Source organism: Copadichromis virginalis, linkage group LG4, assembly GCF_057382275.1.
Source record: "Copadichromis virginalis isolate Kocher_CV1m ecotype Utaka linkage group LG4, C_Virginalis_male_GT1.1, whole genome shotgun sequence".
NCBI lineage: Eukaryota > Metazoa > Chordata > Actinopteri > Cichliformes > Cichlidae > Copadichromis > Copadichromis virginalis.
This window is the reverse complement of record NC_140621.1, coordinates 25,552,578-25,574,648: the sequence shown is the minus strand read 5'-3', so window position 1 is coordinate 25,574,648 and position 22,071 is coordinate 25,552,578. Positions and strand designations below refer to the sequence as shown.

At 42.3% G+C, this 22,071-nt stretch overlaps 2 protein-coding genes across 2 annotated transcripts; both read left to right on the top strand.

Moving 5' to 3' along the window:
• The first annotated feature begins 2,002 nt into the window (after positions 1 to 2,002).
• On the top strand, positions 2,003 to 14,550 carry LOC146711595 (myosin heavy chain, fast skeletal muscle-like). Its single transcript, XM_085454492.1, has 34 exons — positions 2,003 to 2,076; positions 2,170 to 2,392; positions 2,490 to 2,633; positions 2,719 to 2,875; positions 3,050 to 3,077; positions 3,157 to 3,454; positions 3,542 to 3,605; positions 4,007 to 4,105; positions 4,196 to 4,299; positions 4,393 to 4,531; positions 4,617 to 4,735; positions 4,835 to 4,984; positions 5,069 to 5,239; positions 5,327 to 5,633; positions 5,767 to 5,843; positions 9,167 to 9,254; positions 9,337 to 9,454; positions 9,573 to 9,696; positions 9,775 to 9,911; positions 10,013 to 10,268; positions 10,455 to 10,697; positions 10,832 to 11,008; positions 11,119 to 11,264; positions 11,360 to 11,450; positions 11,554 to 11,943; positions 12,049 to 12,175; positions 12,302 to 12,420; positions 12,647 to 12,843; positions 12,937 to 13,120; positions 13,214 to 13,379; positions 13,513 to 13,637; positions 13,731 to 14,039; positions 14,130 to 14,333; positions 14,416 to 14,550. The coding sequence occupies exons 2-34, from the start codon at positions 2,189 to 2,191 to the stop codon at positions 14,548 to 14,550; spliced, it is 5,397 nt and encodes a 1,798-aa protein (XP_085310618.1). The 5' UTR covers positions 2,003 to 2,076; positions 2,170 to 2,188.
• Positions 14,551 to 14,627: 77 nt separating this feature from the next.
• On the top strand, positions 14,628 to 15,794 carry LOC146711594 (uncharacterized). Its single transcript, XM_085454495.1, has 5 exons — positions 14,628 to 14,798; positions 14,933 to 15,037; positions 15,128 to 15,223; positions 15,338 to 15,469; positions 15,675 to 15,794. The coding sequence occupies exons 1-5, from the start codon at positions 14,634 to 14,636 to the stop codon at positions 15,690 to 15,692; spliced, it is 516 nt and encodes a 171-aa protein (XP_085310621.1). The 5' UTR covers positions 14,628 to 14,633; the 3' UTR covers positions 15,693 to 15,794.
• The last annotated feature ends 6,277 nt before the right edge of the window (positions 15,795 to 22,071 follow it).

Here is a 22,071-nt window from a genome sequence, read left to right as displayed (position 1 = left end):
CATGTCTTTGCCATTGTTGCATCATTTAGAGCTCTGTCCACTGCTGCTGCTGCTTCAGTGCTGAATCCCGGGACTACCCCAGTTTGCATTGTCTCCTGGGCTTTGTGCAGATCATCCATCAAGCCCATAAATCCTCTGAACTGGCGAAAATGAGGATTCCCCTCAAGGATTGTGTAACCCATATCAACTACTCCCTGTCACATGACCCACGTCAGCTGATTTGAGGTCCCTCTTCTGATTGGCTCCTCCCACGTCGCGGCAACTCTGAAAACCGGCTGTGGAGGGATACTTCCGGGTTCGACTCCTGCTGTGGCTGTGAGCTTATGGCATTTAGAACGGTGTTGGAAAACAAAGCGTTTTCTCCCCTCAATTCATCTTTAAACTTTAAACTCAGCGGTACAATTGCCTCAATGCGTTTATTCCAACTGCCATTGTCTTTGAATTCAATTCAATTAAATTCAATGTTATTTATATAGTGCCAAATCACAACAACAGAATGAATTCTGTAACATTTACATACATTCATATTTTGATGGATGCATTGAAGAGCATCCATAAATTTAGGGGCGCACAGAGAGGGGGTTCCTCAGAGTATTATGACATTAAACACTTAATACTCTACACCTCGCAAAGCACTACAACATTAGACTGCAATCTGTGTAATGTGTTCTTCTGTAATACTAGGGCTAAAAAAAAGCAGAGTAAAATGTTTCCATTTTTGGTTGTAATGCTGTGTCTGCTCTGCAGTTGTAATTCCACCTGGCCCTTGGAATTAGAGTGAAAACACACAACATATTGCTTTTGACACCTGACTACTCTTCATGAAAAAAAACTTGAAAATCAAATAGATAAGCTCAAATGATTAATTTCTTGTCTTTAATCCTAATCCCTATGATGTTGAAAAATGAACATATCTATCTTTTGAGCCGACCACAAATCACTCCTTCCACCCTTTGCTGGATTTATTTTTGACCATGATAGTATCTCGTGTCCTGCTAGAAAGATAGCAAACATTAAGACAAGTCTCTGCAAGCTTTGGAAATGAAAGCTAATCCTGGCTGTGATCCCAGATGTTCCCATCCAGCAACAATTTATCACTTAGTTCATCAAAATTGGAACCTAAACACTGTATGTTCATTTGTATCCAACTAGATATTAAATGTAATCATACCAAGCTATTTTATAGTATTAAAGTACCTAATATTATGTTCCCAGTGGCTATATATAACACCTTTCTGGCAATAACAGAAAGTCTGACTCTGAATTTTATACCAGATGTCTTGGATTTTTATGTCATGTAACTATACACCAGTGGCACTGCAAGTTTAAAACTGGATATCAAAATATCAAAGATACTTGGGCGCACAGACAAGCTTATTAAATACTGTGTCAAGTTAATATCAATTTATCTTCAAGATTTACTGGAATGAATAACCCACAAACCATGCAGAGCACTGTTGTGATTTACCACTAACTATTCTGTTAAAATTTCGTACATTTTCCATTTTTAGGGGCATAATCATTTGAAGGAATATATGAACCAAAATACATTGACAATATTTTTTTTCATTAAGGAATCCAGCTATATTAACATGAGAATTTTACATTTTATTTTTTTTAATTTAAAAAATATGTTTTATAAGAAAAGAAGGATTTCATATGTGGAAAATTAATCAAAGTAATTCATTTATTTTTGACCATATCAGTATCAAGAAGCAAGGTGTCAGACATTCATGACCAAACTAAGGAGAGTGTAAATGCTGAGGAAGCAGAGTCGTTGTTTATAAAAGCAGCAGCTCTGGACATTTGCTCTAGCTGACGGGCATCTAAGAAGGGTGAGTACAGTAAAGGATTCAGCTACCATGTTTTATCTACTGTGTATTATATGCTCTCATTAAGTTTATATTTTACACTTTTAAGTGTTGGGTTATTATATTTTTTAATGGCATTGAAAATTTTGCTTTTTGAATTGATTCTTAAACTAAAGAGTAAAGTGTCCATTGATATACCTTTACTTATTTTATAGCACCTTGACATACACAGGATATTAAGGAATTTCTGTTTGCATCAGCTGAGGTAAACTCCACGAATCAAAAAGAATGGATGTTAATTATGGTTTGTATAATAAGTACAGTATTTGAATTATGTGTCAATCCATCATATTTTCAGTCTCTAGTAAAGTGCCACCATGAGCACAGACGCGGAGATGGCGCAGTATGGCCCAGCGGCCATTTACCTCCGCAAGCCAGAAAAGGAGAGGATTGAGGCCCAGACTGCTCCATTTGATGCCAAGACGGCCTTCTTTGTGACTGATACTGATGAGATGTATGTCAAGGGCAAACTCGTCAAGAAGGAGGGTGGTAAAGCCACTGTTGAGACAGACGGAGGAAAGGTAGATGAATAATCTATGTACTTTATCTGTTTGTTAAATATATAATGCCGAACTGTGAAAGATGAAGTTGTCTGATGGATCATTAAAATCTATTCAGACGGTCACTGTAAAGGAGGATGAAATCCACCCTAGAAACCCTCCAAAGTTTGATAAGATGGAGGACATGGCCATGATGACCCACCTTAATGAGCCATCTGTGTTGTTTAACCTCAAAGAGCGTTATGCATCATGGATGATCTACGTAAGTTTTCACATTGCTGTGTGTGAGAGGAAAGTATCATGCTGATCTGTAAATGTTTAAATGATATTTATTGTCTATGATACAGACCTACTCTGGGTTGTTCTGCGTTGTCGTCAATCCCTACAAGTGGCTTCCTGTATATGATGCTACATGTGTAGCAGGATACAGAGGAAAGAAGAGGATTGAGGCTCCACCCCACATCTTCTCCATCTCTGACAATGCCTATCAGGCCATGCTCACTGGTAAGCTCAATTTCCTATTAAAGCCTTTAAATGCATTTAGGACTTCTACTTAAAGAGATGACCATTAATCATTGCGTGAAAAAAATTGCTTCTTACCACATAGCTACTTATAAGTGATAGGAAATAAATGAATACTAAGATTATTCAAGACATGCTTATATGTTTTTCTTTTAGATCGTGAGAACCAGTCTGTCCTGATTACGTGAGTATAATAAAAACTGTATGCAAAATATATAAAAACGATATAAAGGCATTTTAACAATGTGTCCCCTAAACCCCAGTGGAGAATCCGGTGCGGGAAAGACTGTCAACACCAAACGTGTCATCCAGTACTTTGCAACAATTGCAGCTCTTGGAGCTAAGAAGGCTGAGCCAACACCTGGCAAAATGCAGGTAGATTCTTTATTCTGCGTCAAAGTCTTTGTGACAGAAAAAGAAAATCAATTTTGGAAGATCAGCTCACATAAAAACAATATATTCTTGCAGGGCTCTCTTGAGGATCAGATTGTTGCTGCCAACCCTCTGTTGGAGGCCTACGGTAATGCCAAGACTGTGAGGAATGACAACTCCTCTCGATTTGTAAGTGATTAAAATGAGTTAATGTAAATGAGCTTTTTACTACTTGCTCTCATGAAAGGCAATATTAATAAAGATCTACCCCTGTAGGGTAAATTCATCAGGATTCACTTTGGCACATCTGGCAAGCTGGCCTCAGCTGATATTGAAACATGTAAGTTTGAACCACAGTGTAAATTACCATTATCTGTGATAGAAATTATTTTACAGCACATAAAGAGATGAGTCACTTAATTTCAGAAGAAGTAATATTGTCTGTTGTGGTGGAACACACGGATGCATGAACAGTGTGGTTACGCTATATATATAAGTTATATACTGTAACCCAGCAGTTATCGTGTGTAAGTATAAGTAGGAACATATTGCAACTTCACGGAACATTTAAAGTATAATAAGGTATACTGTGAAGCACGTTATAAGTAAAGCAACAGAACTGAAAAAAGTTTCAAACACGCCCAATGACAGCCAAGGAAATGAATGCATGTATGATCCATTTTGCAGTTTTGACTGTGATGTCTCATGTCTACAGTGTCAAAATTAATCTGTTGTCCTTAGATCTGCTGGAGAAGTCCCGTGTCACCTTCCAGTTGTCTGCTGAGAGGAGCTACCATATCTTCTATCAGCTGATGACAGGCCACAAGCCTGAGCTTCTGGGTATGCTGACAGGACACCTAAATTTAAATTTTAAAACCATTAAAATCACATTCTAAGCAAAAAACAAGTTAACTTCATTTCTCCTTTCAGAGGCTCTTCTGATCACAACTAACCCTTATGACTATCCAATGATCAGTCAGGGTGAAATCACTGTCAAGAGCATCGATGATGTGGAGGAGTTCATTGCAACAGATGTAAAATCACATTTGACACAGAATCTTATACTTAACCATAAATATCTTCTTTTGTTTTATTTATTGATAGCTGATTTCATTTTTTTCTTACAGACTGCTATTGACATCTTGGGCTTTACTGGTGAAGAGAAGTTAAGCATCTACAAGCTGACTGGTGCTGTGATGCATCATGGCAACATGAAATTCAAGCAGAAGCAGCGTGAAGAGCAGGCTGAACCTGATGGCACCGAGGGTATTGTGAAAAATTTCTATAATGGAGAAATGTTTGAAGTATTTGTATTTATTAGGTATTATAATGATTTGTTTTAATCCAACAGTGGCTGACAAGATTGCGTACCTACTGGGCCTGAACTCGGCTGATATGCTGAAAGCTTTGTGCTACCCAAGAGTCAAGGTTGGCAATGAGATGGTGACCAAAGGTCAGACCGTCCCACAGGTAATTCATAAAAGGGAGACTTGTATAATCATATTATAATTATAAACATTATAGCTGTATTCATATGGTTTTGTATAATTATAAATTCTTGTTTGCCAGGTCAACAATGCTGTCTCGGCTCTGTGCAAATCTATCTATGAGAAAATGTTCTTGTGGATGGTTATCCGTATCAATGAGATGCTGGACACAAAGCAGCCCAGACAGTTCTTCATTGGAGTGCTGGATATCGCTGGGTTTGAGATCTTTGATGTGAGCACTTGAAACATTTCAACACATTTCTTAAACTTTAAAGACTTTATTGCCATGAAGTTAGACATGGTTGTACTATTACAGTTCAACAGCTTGGAGCAACTCTGCATCAACTTCACCAATGAGAAACTGCAACAGTTTTTCAACCATCACATGTTTGTCCTGGAGCAAGAGGAGTACAAGAAAGAAGGCATTCAATGGGAGTTCATTGACTTTGGTATGGACTTGGCTGCTTGCATTGAGCTTATTGAGAAGGTAAACAGCTGCTCAGGAAGAAATGTACATGTGCTTGCATATGTTACCTCCCTTGAAATTTTAATATGATTTGTGCCATTTTCTCAGCCAATGGGCATCTTCTCCATCCTTGAAGAGGAGTGCATGTTCCCCAAGGCCTCTGACACAACGTTCAAGAACAAGCTGCACGATCAGCATCTTGGCAAGACCAAAGCATTTGAGAAACCAAAGCCTGGAAAGGGCAAGGCTGAGGCACACTTCTCCCTGGTTCACTATGCTGGTACAGTGGACTACAATATCACTGGCTGGCTGGACAAGAACAAGGACCCACTGAATGACTCAGTTGTGCAGCTCTACCAGAAGTCTTCAAACAAACTGCTGTGCTTACTGTACGCAGCCCATGCTGGAGCTGAAGGTAAGAAAAAAAAGTGCTCACAAACTCCCATGTCCAGTACAGATAGCTACAATGTGCATACTGCAGGCTAAAATTATACAGTGAAAAATATTTTTTCAATTCCAGTAATGAAATTTACTGTTTATGAAAACAGAGGCTGCTGGTGGTGGTGGCAAGAAGGGTGGCAAGAAGAAGGGTGGTTCCTTCCAGACCGTGTCTGCTCTTTTCAGAGTATGTATAGATTATATATATATATATATATATATATATATATATATATATATATATATATATATATATATATATATATATATATATATATGGTTTTTTTTGTCTGTGTTTTTTTTTTATATATATATAATATATATATATATATATATATATATATATATATATATATATATATATATATATATATATATATATATAAAAACACCCAGCACGCCCCTGCGGGCAGTTTATCCTTCAAGCTCGGGTCCTCTACCAGAGGCCTGGGAGCTTGAGGGTCCTGCGCAGTATCTTAGCTGTTCCCAGGACTGCGCTCTTCTGGACAGAGATCTCTGATGTTATTCCCGGGATCTGCTGGAGCCACTCGCCTAGCTTGGGAGTCACCGCACCTAGTGCTCCGATTACCACGGGGACCACCATTACCTTCACCCTCCACATCCTCTCGAGCTCTTCTCTGAGCCCTTGGTATTTCTCCAGCTTCTCGTGTTCTTTCTTCCTGATATTGCTGTCATTGGGAACCGCCACATCGATCACTACGGCCGTCTTCTTCTGTTTGTCTACCACCACTATGTCCGGTTGATTAGCCACCACCATTTTGTCCGTCTGTATCTGGAAGTCCCACAGGATCTTAGCTCGGTCATTCTCCACCACCCTTGGGGGCATCTCCCATTTTGACCTCGGGACTTCCAGGTTATACTCGGCACAGATGTTCCTGTACACTATGCCGGCCACTTGGTTATGGCGTTCCATGTATGCCTTGTCTGCTAGCATCTTGCACCCTGCTGTTATGTGCTAGATTATCTCTGGGGCATCTTTACACAGCCTGCACCTGGGGTCTTGCCTGGTGTGATAGACCCCAGCCTCTATGGATCTTGTACTCAGAGCTTGTTCTTGTGCTGCCATGATTATTGCCTCTGTGCTGTCTTTCAGTCCAGCTTTGTCCAGCCACTGGTAGGATTTCTGGATATCAGCCACCTCCTCTATCTGCCGGTGGTACATACCGTGCAGGGGCCTATCCTTCCATGATGGTTCCTCGTCTCCCTCCTCTTTCTTGGGTTTCTGCTGCCTGAGGTATTCACTGAGCAATCGGTCAGTTGGGGCCATCTTCCCAATGTATTCTTGGATGTTCGTTGTCTCATCCTGGACTGTGGTGCTGACACTCACCAGTCCCCGGCCCCCTTCCTTCTGCTCCCGCTGAGGCACAGAAACAACTGAGGAATGTCCAAGCGTACAGCCTCAGGGTGCTGGACTTGGGGTGAAACCCTCCATGCATGGTCAGGAGCTTTCTTGTCTTTATGTCAGTGGCTTCTATCTCCTCCTTTGGCCAGCCTATTACCCCAGCAGGGTACCTGATCACGGGCAGGGCGTACTTGTTGATGACCCGGATCTTGTTCTTACCATTCAGCTGACTCCTCAGGACTTGCCTGACCCTCTGCAGGTACTTGGTGGTTGCAGCTTTTCTAGCGGCCTCTTCATTGTTCCCATTCCCCTGCAGGATCCCCAGGTACTTGTAACTGTCCTCTATGTCTGCAATGTTGCCTTCTGGTAGTTCAATCCCCTCAGTTCTGACTACCTTCCCTCTCTTTGTTACCATCCGACTACACTTCTCCAGTCCGAACGACATTCCAATGTCATTGCTGTATAGCCTGGTAGTGTGGATCAGTGAATCGATGTCTCGTTCACTCTTGGCATACAGCTTGATGTCATCCATGTACAGGAGGTGGCTGACAACTGCTCCGTTCCGTAATCGGTATCCGTAGCCAGTCTTGTTAATGATCTCACTGAGGGGGTTCAGGCCTATGCAGAACAGCAGTGGGGACAGAGCATCTCCTTGGGAGATCCCGCACTTGATGGTGACTTGTGCTATGGGCTTGGAGTTGGCCTCCAGTGTTGTACGCCACATCCCCATTGAGTTCCTGATGAAGGCTCTTAGGGTCCCATTGATCTTGTACAATTCTAGGCATTCCAGTATCCAGCTGTGGGGCATTGAGTCATAGGCCTTCTTGTAATCAATCCAGACAGTGCACAGGTTGGTCAGTCTGGTCTTGCAGTCTCGGCTGACTGTTCTGTCTACCAGTAGCTGGTGTTTTGCACCTCTGGTATTCTTGCCAATTCCTTTCTGTGTCCCGCTCATGTATTGACCCATGTGCCTGTTCATCTTAGCCGATATGATGCGATATGATTTGATTCCGGGTGTCTCTCGTTAACTAGCAGCTGGTTCATTTGTGCTGCCAGACACTCGTGGAGTGCAGTCAGCTTCTTTAGCCAGTAGGCATGAACCATGTCGGGCCCTGGTGCTGTCCAACTCTTCATACTGGAGACCCTTTCTTGGATATCTGCCACTGTGATGGTTACTGGACCCTGTTCAGGGAGGTCGCTGTGGTCTGCCCTCAGATCCACTAGCCACTGAGCATTGCCGTTATGGATTGCATCCTTCTCCCATATGCTCTTCCAGTATTGCTCCGTCTCCAGCCTTGGTGGTGCTGTTCTCTTATTATTATTGTTCCCTTGCCACTGAGAGTACACCTTTGCTGGTTCTGTGGAGAACAGCTGGTTTATTCTCCTGCCTTCTATCTCTCTGGTGTACCTCCTCAACCGGGTGGCCAAGGCTGTGAGTCTTTGCTTGGCAGTTTCCAAGGCCTCAGGTATGGACAGCTTGCTGTATTTCTGCAACTCCGTTAGTTGGCTAACCTCCCTCCGTGCTACTTTGATCTTGCCCTCTAGCCTCCTCCTCCATGGAGGGTACTGCCCCTTGTGGCTGTTCAACTTGTAGCCAAGCATCTCACTGATCACTGCTGCCGTATTGTAGATCAGCTTGTTAGTGTCGGTAATCGTGGTTGTAGGTATTGTCCGTAGTGCTGCATTACCATCATCTAGCAGACCTTCTGAGGGTACTTCACGTAATCTTGGTAACCGGCTATGGGGGATCCAGGTTTCAAGCTTGGCCATGATCCTATTTTTCAGGTCAGTTCCTCTCGCACTCAATGATCCTTCTCCTATCGCACTTGGGGCTATGTACCCAATCTCGGGTGGGGGTGATGATATCTCCCCCTTGACCTGGCGTCCTGACTCCTCCTTGCCGTAGCATTTGTGTTGTACCTCGTCAATCTCTAGCTGTGAGAGCAGTCCCTTCTTTCGAATGTTGATATATATATATATATATATATATATATATATATATATATATATATATATATATATATATAGATAGATAGATAGATAGATATAGATAGATATAGATATATAGATAGATATAGATATGTGTGTAAATTAAATGCTCATTTTTAAATAGTATCAACCTATTATCTAATGATGCTGATCTACAGGAGAATCTGGCCAAGCTGATGACCAACTTAAGAAGCACTCATCCTCACTTTGTCCGTTGCCTGATTCCCAATGAGACAAAGACCCCAGGTACCCTACAGTAATATTAACTGTAAAAATGACAGTAAGAATATAGAAAAGATTTGAAACATTATGCATTTCTGACTCTCAGGCCTTATGGAGAACTTCCTGGTCATCCACCAGCTGAGGTGTAACGGTGTACTGGAGGGCATCAGAATCTGCAGAAAGGGTTTCCCCAGCAGAATCCTCTATGGTGACTTCAAGCAGAGGTGACAGCACATTACAATATTGGAAAGGAAAAATGGTTTCATGGTTGTTGTAAAGGACAAACTTGAATATGATGGAAGAAAAATCTAAGTAACAACTGTAATTGTATCTCTCTTGAAGATACAAAGTGTTGAATGCCAGTGTCATCCCTGAGGGACAGTTCATTGACAACAAGAAAGCTTCAGAGAAGCTGCTTGGCTCCATTGATGTGGATCACACACAATACATGTTTGGGCACACAAAGGTACACTTCATTATATTAATAGACATTAACAAAAACTGTCCCTTTGTACTTGTACTTATGTTTTCAATGATTAAATAGGTGTTCTTCAAAGCTGGTCTGCTGGGCACTCTTGAGGAGTTGAGAGATGAGAAACTGGCTGAGCTGGTGACCATGACTCAGGCTCTCTGCAGAGGATACGTCATGAGGAAAGAGTTTGTGAAGATGATGGAGAGGAGGTAACATTATCATAGTAAACTCTATTGTATTCTCTTTTGTATTTCCTTCCTCATATTAAGATCCGACGACACAAAGTAACACTCTCATGTTTGGTTTTTAGAGAATCTATCTACACCATCCAGTACAACATCCGTTCTTTCATGAATGTCAAGAACTGGCCATGGCTGAAAGTATATTTCAAGATCAAGCCTCTTCTGAAGAGTGCTGAGACTGAGAAGGAGTTGCAGAACATGAAGGAGAACTATGATAAGATGAAGACAGACCTGGCTGCTGCTCTGGCTAAGAAGAAGGAACTGGAAGAGAAGATGGTCAGCCTGCTGCAGGAGAAGAATGACCTGCAACTTCAAGTGGCTGCAGTAAGTAGTAGAGAAAAGTATACATTGCACCTATAGTTCATGTATATAAGGTAGATATAAAAAGACCACATGTTTGTCTCTCCCTCTGATTATTTATTTGCTAAAACAAAAGTGTAGTTAAAATTATGATTTTAACTACACTTTTGTCACAAATAATCTAACTTGTGTGTTCAACATGTATTATAGGAAGTTGACAATCTCTCCGATGCTGAAGAAAGGTGTGAGGGGCTCATTAAGAGCAAAATCCAGCTTGAAGCAAAACTCAAAGAGACAAGTGAGAGACTGGAGGATGAAGAGGAAATCAATGCTGAGCTGACTGCTAAGAAGAGGAAGCTGGAGGATGAATGCTCTGAGCTGAAGAAGGACATTGATGACTTGGAGCTCACCTTGGCCAAAGTGGAGAAGGAGAAACATGCCACAGAAAACAAGGTTCAGTTCATTTTGATTGTATACTTAGTTCAATTAAAACATGTAATGTTGTTCTTTGAATATACATGTTAAACGATCAAATAATCAGCAAAATCTCGAACAAAATTAAACTTAATGTATTCACATTGTTTCAGGTGAAAAACCTGACAGAGGAGATGGCATCTCAAGATGAGTCAATTGCCAAGTTGACTAAGGAGAAGAAAGCCTTACAAGAGGCCCATCAGCAAACACTGGATGATCTCCAGGCAGAAGAAGACAAAGTCAACACTCTGACCAAGTCCAAAACAAAGCTGGAACAGCAAGTTGATGATGTAAGAAAACTATAAAAATTACATTGTTGTTTTTTGTTTTTTATGGAAAGAATTTTAGTGCTGAATCATTGTCATACCAACCACTTGAATCAACTGACATGACTTTATAGCTTGAGGGTTCACTGGAGCAAGAGAAGAAGCTCCGCATGGACCTTGAGAGAGCCAAGAGGAAGCTGGAGGGAGATCTGAAACTGGCCCAGGAATCCATAATGGATCTGGAGAATGACAAGCAGCAGTCTGATGAGAAAATCAAGAAGTAGGGCTTTTTTTGTAAATAATTTTCTTTACACACACTGCATTGCAATAATCATATGGACTATGATCGTAAAACCATACTTCTTCCACACCAAGGAAGGACTTTGAAATCAGCCAACTTCTCAGCAAAATTGAAGATGAACAATCCCTTGGTGCTCAACTTCAGAAGAAGATCAAAGAACTTCAGGTAACACTAACGACCAGTCTTCATAAAGAATATTGTTCATTATAAGTCAAAAACCTACTTTAGTTCAGGTTCTAATCGATAAATCCAAATAATTTCAAACTAGGCTCGTATTGAGGAGCTGGAAGAGGAGATTGAGGCTGAGAGGGCAGCTCGGGCTAAGGTAGAGAAGCAGAGAGCCGACCTCTCCAGGGAGCTTGAAGAGATCAGCGAGAGGCTCGAGGAAGCTGGTGGAGCAACAGCTGCTCAGATTGAGATGAACAAGAAGCGAGAGGCTGAGTTCCAGAAACTGCGTCGTGATCTTGAGGAATCAACTCTGCAGCATGAAGCTACTGCAGCAGCTCTCCGTAAGAAGCAGGCTGACACTGTAGCAGAGCTCGGAGAGCAGATCGACAACCTCCAGCGTGTCAAACAGAAGCTGGAGAAAGAGAAGAGCGAGTACAAGATGGAGATTGATGACCTCTCCAGCAACATGGAGGCTGTTGCTAAAGCAAAGGTGCGGACAGTATTTATAGAGAACAGATTTTTTCTTTTTTACATTTCAGGACCGCCAAAGCAGCTCATTAACTGTTAACATGGATATGGCATTACTTGGTGACAGGGCAACTTGGAGAAAATGTGCAGGACTCTTGAGGATCAACTAAGTGAACTCAAAGCCAAAAATGATGAGAATGTTCGTCAGCTGAATGACATTAATGCCCAGAAGGCGAGACTTCAAACAGAGAATGGTAAGTGATGTATAACAAAAACACAGTCTGTCTCTGGAAATTTGTCATTTACAGGTACCTAAAACTACAACCAATCAGTGGGTGAAATGGAACAAACTGGGCTTAATACATGTGTGTTAACTACAGGTGAGTTCAGTCGCCAGCTTGAGGAGAAAGAAGCTCTTGTTTCTCAGCTCACAAGGGGCAAGCAGGCCTTCACTCAGCAGATTGAGGAACTGAAGAGACACGTTGAGGAGGAAGTGAAGGTCTGAAATGTTTTCTCTCTTCTGTTAAATTTCAGCACTTACTAATAAAAACAGAGACAAGTTTTAATCAGTTACAGAGACACTCAGTAACTCTGAGACAGATAATCCTCTAATATCTTTCTAAGGTTTTACCTCTTAAATTTGTTATCCTCTCAGCATTAGACTTTAAAATTGATTTCAACAAAAAAAAAATCCCGAAATCTGAAATCAACTGTCACTTCAACAGGCCAAGAATGCCCTGGCTCATGCAGTTCAGTCAGCACGTCATGACTGTGATCTGCTGAGAGAGCAGTTTGAGGAGGAGCAGGAGGCCAAGGCTGAGCTGCAGCGAGGAATGTCCAAGGCCAACAGTGAGGTGGCTCAGTGGCGATCCAAATATGAGACTGATGCCATCCAGCGAACTGAGGAGCTGGAGGAGGCCAAGTAAGTCACCATACTTTCATTGTTTAAATTAGTTTTCAGATTTAAAACCAAACAATTCAGCCTTAATTTAAAAAAAAAATATTTTAACAACAGGAAAAAGCTTGCCCAGCGCCTGCAGGAGGCTGAGGAATCCATTGAGGCTGTGAACTCCAAGTGTGCCTCACTGGAGAAGACCAAGCAGAGGCTGCAGGGTGAGGTGGAGGACCTCATGATTGATGTGGAGAGAGCTAATGCTCTGGCTGCCAACCTTGACAAGAAGCAGAGGAACTTTGATAAAGTAAAGTTTTAAACATAACCTCTATCATCAAAGGAGAAATTACACCCATTACAACAACTAATTATTTAATTAATACATTTTTAATTAATCTAGGTCCTGGCAGAATGGAAGCAGAAGTATGAGGAGAGCCAGGCAGAGCTGGAAGGAGCCCAAAAGGAGGCTCGTTCTCTCAGCACTGAGTTGTTCAAGATGAAGAACTCATATGAAGAGGCTCTGGATCATCTTGAGACCATGAAGAGAGAGAACAAGAACCTGCAGCGTACGCTTATCTTGCTATAGATCATATGGATATGATTCTAATGTTTATATTCATTTATATGTTATGTTGTGGCCAAAACATTTGCATATATCAGCTCCAAGTACTAAAACTCTTGGCTGTGTTTGCTCTGTAGAGGAGATCTCAGATCTGACTGAGCAGATTGGTGAGACTGGAAAGAGCATCCATGAGCTGGAAAAGGCCAAGAAGACTGTTGAGACTGAGAAGTCTGAAATTCAGACAGCTCTGGAGGAAGCTGAGGTAATGTATTTTATAAAAGTGTACTTTGTTTGTAATTACATTTATAAAACTATCCCTTCTCCAGTTTATTTTGAAATAAACCTTTATTTAAAGGGAACTCTGGAGCACGAGGAGGCCAAGATCCTTCGTGTTCAGCTTGAGCTAAACCAGGTAAAAGGTGAGATTGACAGGAAGCTGTCAGAGAAGGACGAGGAGATGGAGCAGATCAAGAGGAACAGCCAGAGGGTGATTGACTCCATGCAGAGCACTCTTGATGCTGAGGTCAGGAGCAGGAATGATGCCCTGAGAGTCAAGAAGAAGATGGAGGGAGACCTGAATGAGATGGAGATTCAGCTGAGCCATGCCAACAGACAGGCTGCTGAGGCACAGAAACAACTGAGGAATGTCCAAGGACAGCTCAAGGTGAGTTGGTAGATTGTGTGTGTGTTTGTGTTTTTTTTAATTAACCTCCAAGCAAACAATGATAATATCATTTGTTTTATTTGTCATCAGGATGCTCAGCTGCACCTGGATGACGCAGTCAGAGGACAGGAAGACATGAAGGAGCAGGTCGCCATGGTGGAGCGCAGAAATGGTCTGATGGTGGCTGAGATTGAGGAGCTGAGAGCCGCTCTGGAGCAGACAGAGAGAGGACGCAAAGTGGCTGAGCAGGAGTTGGTTGATGCTAGCGAGCGTGTTGGACTGCTTCACTCTCAGGTTGGTATTCATTACTTTACAAGAACTTTGAGACATCAGAGAGTGAGAATCACAGCATTAAAACGGTTTCTTTTTCATTCAGAACACCAGTCTTTTGAACACCAAGAAGAAGCTGGAGGCTGACCTTGTCCAGGTTCAGGGTGAGGTGGATGATGCAGTTCAGGAAGCAAGAAATGCTGAGGAGAAGGCCAAAAAGGCTATCACTGATGTAAGTTAGTACTTTACAAGCATCTTATCTTTTCAAAATGTTTGTTCATGCTTGATCAATAATGCCAATACCACCCATACTTTCAGGCTGCCATGATGGCTGAGGAGCTGAAGAAGGAGCAGGACACCAGTGCTCACCTGGAGAGGATGAAGAAGAACCTGGAGGTCACAGTCAAGGACCTGCAGCACCGTCTGGATGAGGCAGAGAACCTCGCCATGAAGGGTGGCAAGAAGCAGCTCCAGAAACTGGAGTCCAGGGTATGTACTGCATATATTCTTGAGTTATTATTCAAGTATTAAATAAACACTTTGATGCCATCACATGATCTCCACCCATTTTCTTTCTACTCTTAATATTTATTAAAAGCTGATTACTTATCATGGCATTAAAGGTCCGTGAACTAGAAACTGAAGTTGAAGCTGAGCAGAGACGTGGAGCTGATGCTGTTAAAGGAGTCCGCAAATATGAGAGGAGAGTGAAGGAGCTCACCTACCAGGTGATTACACATTTACCTAAACATCTATTACATTTAAGTTCCTAAATTCTTTCTTCTTCAGCCGTCAGTAACAGTTTGTTGTTTATGCAGACTGAGGAGGACAAGAAGAATTTGGTCAGACTTCAGGATCTGGTGGACAAGCTGCAGCTCAAAGTCAAGGCTTACAAGAGACAGGCTGAGGAGGCTGTGAGTGAAATGTTTTGTGATTTTTACATATGGAATTCACAGCTTCATAACTGAGATATCTCTCATATATGATCAGATATGTTTTTAAATAAAACATATTATTGCACTGAACAGGAGGAACAGGCCAACACCCACATGTCCAGACTGAGAAAGGTCCAACATGAGATGGAGGAAGCTCAGGAGCGTGCTGACATTGCTGAATCTCAGGTCAACAAACTGAGAGCCAAGAGCCGTGATGCTGGAAAGGTAATTCATCTAATTCGTTTACACAACATTTAATGTTGATCAGATGAGTGTTTGATATAATGTTGAATGTTGTTTGCTTTGTATTATTAATTTGCTTTGATTTGAAGAGAGTAGAGAGTGTAGATACTTGTACAAAAACAACACGCAATAAATTGCTTACTGTTAATATGCGTTGAATAATTTTACCTTTCATTATTTTTTTCAGGGTGAAAGTGCTGAATAAGACACATTCTTTTGGAACTTTTTGGCAGTGTTCATAAAATATGAACTAACTGTTAAATTGTCTGCTTATGATGTATTAATTCAATAAACACTTTCATTATGATTTCATGAAATGTAAAGAGTTTTATTTATTGTATGTTCTAAAATATTCACTATCAAACATACAATGTTTAACACAGTAATTTCTTGAAAACAGCACTTTTCCTTTACCTTTAAAAGAAAACCACATTTCACAAAAACTATGATAATTTAAAAGTAAATTTTTTGCAATCCTAAAAAAAATTGTGCTTCACAAGCAAATTTTCCATTAAACAACAATTAATTTCCATTGTCACATCAGTTAAACAAATGGCTGCATATGTCAATATTTTTTTAATTAATCTGTAAATGCTTTATAAGCCATTATTAATGCGGTCTTTCGCTACTCTGGTTAAAAATGATAAGTCACTTAGATAACTTAAAGATATTATTGTTTGGCTTTTCTCAGTGTTTTATTTGTTCGTGAGTAAATCTAAACAAATAAATATCTAAACAATAATAACAGTGACATTTAAGTTAATTTATCCGATAAACAAACATTGTAAAATATATATATATACACACACACACACACACATATATATGTGTATGTATATATATATATATATATATATATATATTAGGGGTGCAACGATATTCGTATCGATATTGAACCGTTCGATACAGTGCTTTCGGTTCGGTACGCATATGTATCGAACAATACAACATTTGTAATTTATTTTATCAACTTTCCTTCTGACAATGCTGTCTGTGTTGAGCACTCAGTGAATCTGCGTTCGACTACTCCGCCTAGGCTGCACTGTCGAGCGCAGATCCACTGAGTGCTCAACACAGACAGCATAGTCAGAAGGAAGAGCGCAGGGCACCTCCCCCACCCTCATTCAGATCTGGCGTTTGGAATTATTTTGGTTTTCATGTGATGTATGACCCTGAAGGTAAGCGAGTCATGGACTAAAGTAAAACAGTATGTTGGATGTGCCATGCAATGCTCAATTACATGGGTGGGAACTAGTGTGTTAGCGCAGTTAGCTCGTTAACGTGTTGGCCGTCTAGCCCCACGCACGGGGCGATCAGCGGTAGCTCGTTAACGGAGATTTGCCGTGTTGTGGCGTTAAGGTCATTTCAATGAGATTAACCTGAAAGCAATAGTGGGAACACAACGAATATGACTGCACATTTACGCCGACATCATCCTAGTGCAAAGACCAAAACAACAAGCATGCTACTAACTTTAGCCGAGTCATTTAGACAGCTGTTAGCACATGATTCTCCTTATGCTGCTGAGAATATAGCCCAGAAGAAGCGGATAGTATAGCTTTTATTTTGGAAAGAGACATTTCTCTGTAATAAACTCTCTTTTCCAAAGATGAGTGATTCCTCAATCAGATACAGGGCTCGCAATATCGCTAGCCCGACGTCCTGGAGCTAGCGATTTTTTTCAGACGGGCTACCAAAATCTATCTCTTCCCTGCCCGTCGGGCTACTGTAGGAAGGAAAAATATATGTCAATGCTTTTGCATTCTTTCAGAAATGTAGCTGGGTAATTATGTCATTGGCATCGGTGAGCCACTGTCAATATGTGACATATTGAAATCGCGTTTGAATTTGCGCTTGTTTTTTGCTTTCACTTTGCAATCGCGAACTGTGTATAGAGAGCAACAGCACTGATCTGTGAGTGATGATAATTTGCGCACCAATTCCTCTGACATCGTCTTATTAATCGTTAGCTTACTATGCAAACATGACAAGTGAAATCTCCCGCAGCTTAAACATGTGAGAGGTTGATCGCGCAGAGAATCGCTGAGCTTATGTGAGTGAGCGTGTAAAAGCATTTCAGTTCTGCTGAGCCAAATAAGACAGGTCAGGGTGAAGAAGTGACAGCCAAAGAAAAGCTTACCACAAAACGGAGAAGTTATGACAAATCAGACTATAAGGCAAAAAGAAAGTGCAGCTTTATGGTTTCATGGACAAAAGAATTTCTGTGGCTGCAATATGACGAGCTAAATAACCAGGGCTGCACATAAGTGGTCCGCAGGTGCGCATTCGCTGTCAAAATAAAAAACACGCACAAGGGTTAGGGTTAAATTTAAAAACTGTACTTTTGAGTTAAAATATATATTTATAATTTTAATAAATGACAAATTAAAAAGGCATGAACATTTTTTTGTATCGAAAAAATATCGAACCGTGACACCAAAGTATCGAACCGAACCGTGAATTTTGTGTATCGTTGCACCCCTAATATATATATATATATATATAGAGAGAGAGAGAGAGAGAGCCACAACAGCCACAAGGGGCAGTACCCTCCATGGAGGAGGAGGCTAGAGGGCAAGATCAAAGTAGCACGGAGGGAGGTTAGCCAACTAACGGAGTTGCAGAAATACAGCAAGCTGTCCATACCTGAGGCCTTGGAAACTGCCAAGCAAAGACTCACAGCCTTGGCCACCCGGTTGAGGAGGTACACCAGAGAGATAGAAGGCAGGAGAATAAACCAGCTGTTCTCCACAGAACCAGCAAAGGTGTACTCTCAGTGGCAAGGGAACAATAATAATAAGAGAACAGCACCACCAAGGCTGGAGACGGAGCAATACTGGAAGAGCATATGGGAGAAGGACGCAACCCATAACGGCAATGCTCAGGGGCTAGTGGATCTGAGGGCAGACCACAGCGACCTCCCTGAACAGGGTCCAGTAACCATCACAGTGGCAGATATCCAAGAAAGGGTCTCCAGTATGAAGAGTTGGACAGCACCAGGGCCCGACATGGTTCACGCCTACTGGCTAAAGAAGCTGACTGCACTCCACGAGCGTCTGGCAGCACAAATGAACCAGCTGCTAGTTAACGAGAGACACCCGGAATGGCTAACCGAAGGTCGGACGGTCCTGATCCCCAAGGACCCCAAGAAGGGACTGGTCCCCTCCAACTACCGACCAATAACCTGCCTCAGTACTACATGGAAGCTCCTGTCAGGCATCATATCGGCTAAGATGAACAGGCACATGGGTCAATACATGAGTGGGACACAGAAAGGAATTGGCAAGAATACCAGAGGTGCAAAACACCAGCTACTGGTAGACAGAACAGTCAGCCGAGACTGCAAGACCAGACTGACCAACCTGTGCACTGCCTGGATTGATTACAAGAAGGCCTATGACTCAATGCCCCACAGCTGGATACTGGAATGCCTAGAATTGTACAAGATCAATGGGACCCTAAGAGCCTTCATCAGGAACTCAATGGGGATGTGGTGTACAACACTAGAGGCCAACTCCAAGCCCATAACACAAGTCACCATCAAGTGCGGGATCTACCAAGGAGATGCTCTGTCCCCACTGCTGTTCTGCATAGGCCTGAACCCCCTCAGTGAGATCATTAGAAGACTGGCTACGGATACCGACTACGGAACCATGGGAACCATGAAGAGGCCACTAGAAAGGCTGCAACCACCAAGTACCTGCAGAGGGTCAGGCAAGTCCTGAGGAGTCAGCTGAATGGTAAGAACAAGATCCGGGCCATCAACACGTACGCCCTGCCCGTGATCAGGTACCCTGCTGGGGTAATAGGCTGGCCAAAGGAGGAGATAGAAGCCACTGACATAAAGACAAGAAAGCTCCTTACCATGCATGGAGGGTTTCACCCCAAGTCCAGCACCCTGAGGCTGTACGCTAAGCGGAAGGAAGGGGGCCGGGGACTGGTGAGTGTCAGCACCACAGTCCAGGATGAGACAACGAACATCCAAGAATACATTGGGAAGATGGCCCCAACTGACCGATTGCTCAGTGAATACCTCAGGCAGCAGAAACCCAAGAAAGAGGAGGGAGACGAGGAACCATCATGGAAGGATAGGCCCCTGCACGGTATGTACCACCGGCAGATAGAGGAGATGGCTGATATCCAGAAATCCTACCAGTGGCTGGACAAAGCTGGACTGAAAGACAGCACAGAGGCACTAATCATGGCAGCACAAGAACAAGCTCTGAGTACAAGATCCATAGAGGCTGGGGTCTATCACACCAGGCAAGACCCCAGGTGCAGGCTGTGTAAAGATGCCCCAGAGACAATCCAGCACATAACAGCAGGGTGCAAGATGCTAGCAGGCAAGGCATACATGGAACGCCATAACCAAGTGGCCGGCATAGTGTACAGGAACATCTGTGCCGAGTATAACCTGGAAGTCCCGAGGTCAAAGTGGGAGATGCCCCCAAGGGTGGTGGAGAATGACCGAGCTAAGATCCTGTGGGACTTCCAGATACAGACGGACAAAATGGTGGTGGCTAACCAACCGGACATAGTGGTGGTAGACAAACAGAAGAAGACGGCCGTAGTGATCGATGTAGCGGTTCCCAATGACAGCAATATCAGGAAGAAGGAACACGAGAAGCTGGAGAAATACCAAGGGCTCAGAGAAGAGCTCGAGAGGATGTGGAGGGTGAAGGTAATGGTGGTCCCCGTGGTAATCGGAGCACTAGGTGCGGTGACTCCCAAGCTAGGTGAGTGGCTCCAGCAGATCCCGGGAATAACATCGGAGATCTCTGTCCAGAAGAGCGCAGTCCTGGGAACAGCTAAGATACTGCGCAGGACCCTCAAGCTCCCAGGCCTCTGGTAGAGGACCCGAGCTTGAAGGATAAACCGCCCGCAGGGGCGTGCTGGGTGTTTTTATATATATATATATATATATATATATATATATATATACATACATACATACAGGGAGTGCAGGGTTATTAGGCAAGTTGTATTTTTGAGGAATAATTTTATTATTGAACAACAACCATGTTCTCAATGAACCCAAAAAACTCATTAATATCAAAACTGAATGTTTTTGGAAGTAGTTTTTAGTTTTAGCTATTTTAGGGGGATATCTGTGTGCAGGTGACTATTACTGTGCATAATTATTAGGCAACTTAACAAAAAACAAATATATACCCATTTCAATTATTTATTTTTACCAGCGAAACCAATATAACATCTCCACATTCACAAATATACATTTCTGACATTCAAAAACAAAACAAAAACAAATTAGTGACCAATATAGCCACCTTTCTTTGCAAGGACACTCAAAAGCCTGCCATCCATGGATTCTGTCAGTATTTTGATCTGTTCACCATCAACATTGCGTGCAGCAGCAACCACAGCCTCCCAGACACTGTTCAGAGAGGTGTACTGTTTTCCCTCCTTGTAAATCTCACATTTGATGATGGACCACAGGTTCTCAATGGGGTTCAGATCAGGTGAACAAGGTAGCCATGTCATTAGTTTTTCTTCTTTTATACCCTTTCTTGCCAGTCACGCTGTGGAGTACTTGAACGCGTGTGATGGAGCATTGTCCTGCATGAAAATCATGTTTTTCTTGAAGGATGCAGAGTTCTTCCTGTACCACTGCTTGAAGAAGGTGTCTTCCAGAAACTGGCAGTAGGACTGGGAGTTGAGCTTGACTCCATCCTCAACCCGAAAAGGCCCCACAAGCTCATCTTTGATGATACCAGCCCAAACCAGTACTCCACCTCCACCTTGCTGGCGTCTGAGTCGGACTGGAGCTCTCTGCCCTTTACCAATCCAGCCACGGGCCCATCCATCTGGCTCACTCTCATTTCATCAGTCCATAAAACTTTAGAAAAACCAGTCTTGAGATATTTCTTGGCCCAGTCTTGACGTTTCAGCTTGTGTGTCTTGTTCAGTGGTGGTCGTCTTTCAGCCTTTCTTACCTTGGCCATGTCTCTGAGTATTGCACACCTTGTGCTTTTGGGCACTCCAGTGATGTTGCAGCTCTGAAATATGGCCAAACTGGTGGCAAGTGGCATCTTGGCAGCTGCACGCTTGACTTTTCTCAGTTCATGGGCAGTTATTTTGCGCCTTGGTTTTTCCACACGCTTCTTGCAACCCTGTTGACTATTTTGAATGAAACGCTTGATTGTTCGATGATCACGCTTCAGAAGCTTTGCAATTTTGAGACTGCTGCATCCCTCTGCAAGATATCTCACTATTTTTGACTTTTCTGAGCCTGTCAATTCCTTCTTTTGACCCATTTTGCCAAAGGAAAGGACGTTGCCTAATAATTATGCACACCTGATATAGGGTGTTGATGTCATTAGACCACACCCCTTCTCATTACAGAGATGCACATCACCTAATATGCTTAATTGGTAGTAGGCTTTCGAGCCTATACAGCTTGGAGTAAGACAACATGCATGAAGAGGATGATGTGGACAAAATACTCATTTGCCTGATAATTCTGCACTCCCTGTATATTAGTGATACTATTATACATTTTTTCATGAAGTTATTTCCAGTAATGTAAAAAATCATATCACATGTGTTACGTTAAAAAGGTGACT

Excerpts from the sequence above, each read along its gene's own strand:
- LOC146711595 (XM_085454492.1), top strand. The coding sequence starts at position 2,189 with ATGAGCACAGACGCGGAGATGGCGCAGTATGGCCCAGCGGCCATTTAC. Across the intron at positions 4,300-4,392 it reads AGGAGTTCATTGCAACAGAT|ACTGCTATTGACATCTTGGG; the intron begins GTAAAATCACAT and ends TTTTTCTTACAG. Across the intron at positions 4,985-5,068 it reads CTGGGTTTGAGATCTTTGAT|TTCAACAGCTTGGAGCAACT; the intron begins GTGAGCACTTGA and ends GTACTATTACAG.
- LOC146711594 (XM_085454495.1), top strand. The coding sequence starts at position 14,634 with ATGATGGCTGAGGAGCTGAAGAAGGAGCAGGACACCAGTGCTCACCTG. Across the intron at positions 15,038-15,127 it reads TGAAGGAGCTCACCTACCAG|ACTGAGGAGGACAAGAAGAA; the intron begins GTGATTACACAT and ends TTGTTTATGCAG. Across the intron at positions 15,224-15,337 it reads AGAGACAGGCTGAGGAGGCT|GAGGAACAGGCCAACACCCA; the intron begins GTGAGTGAAATG and ends TGCACTGAACAG.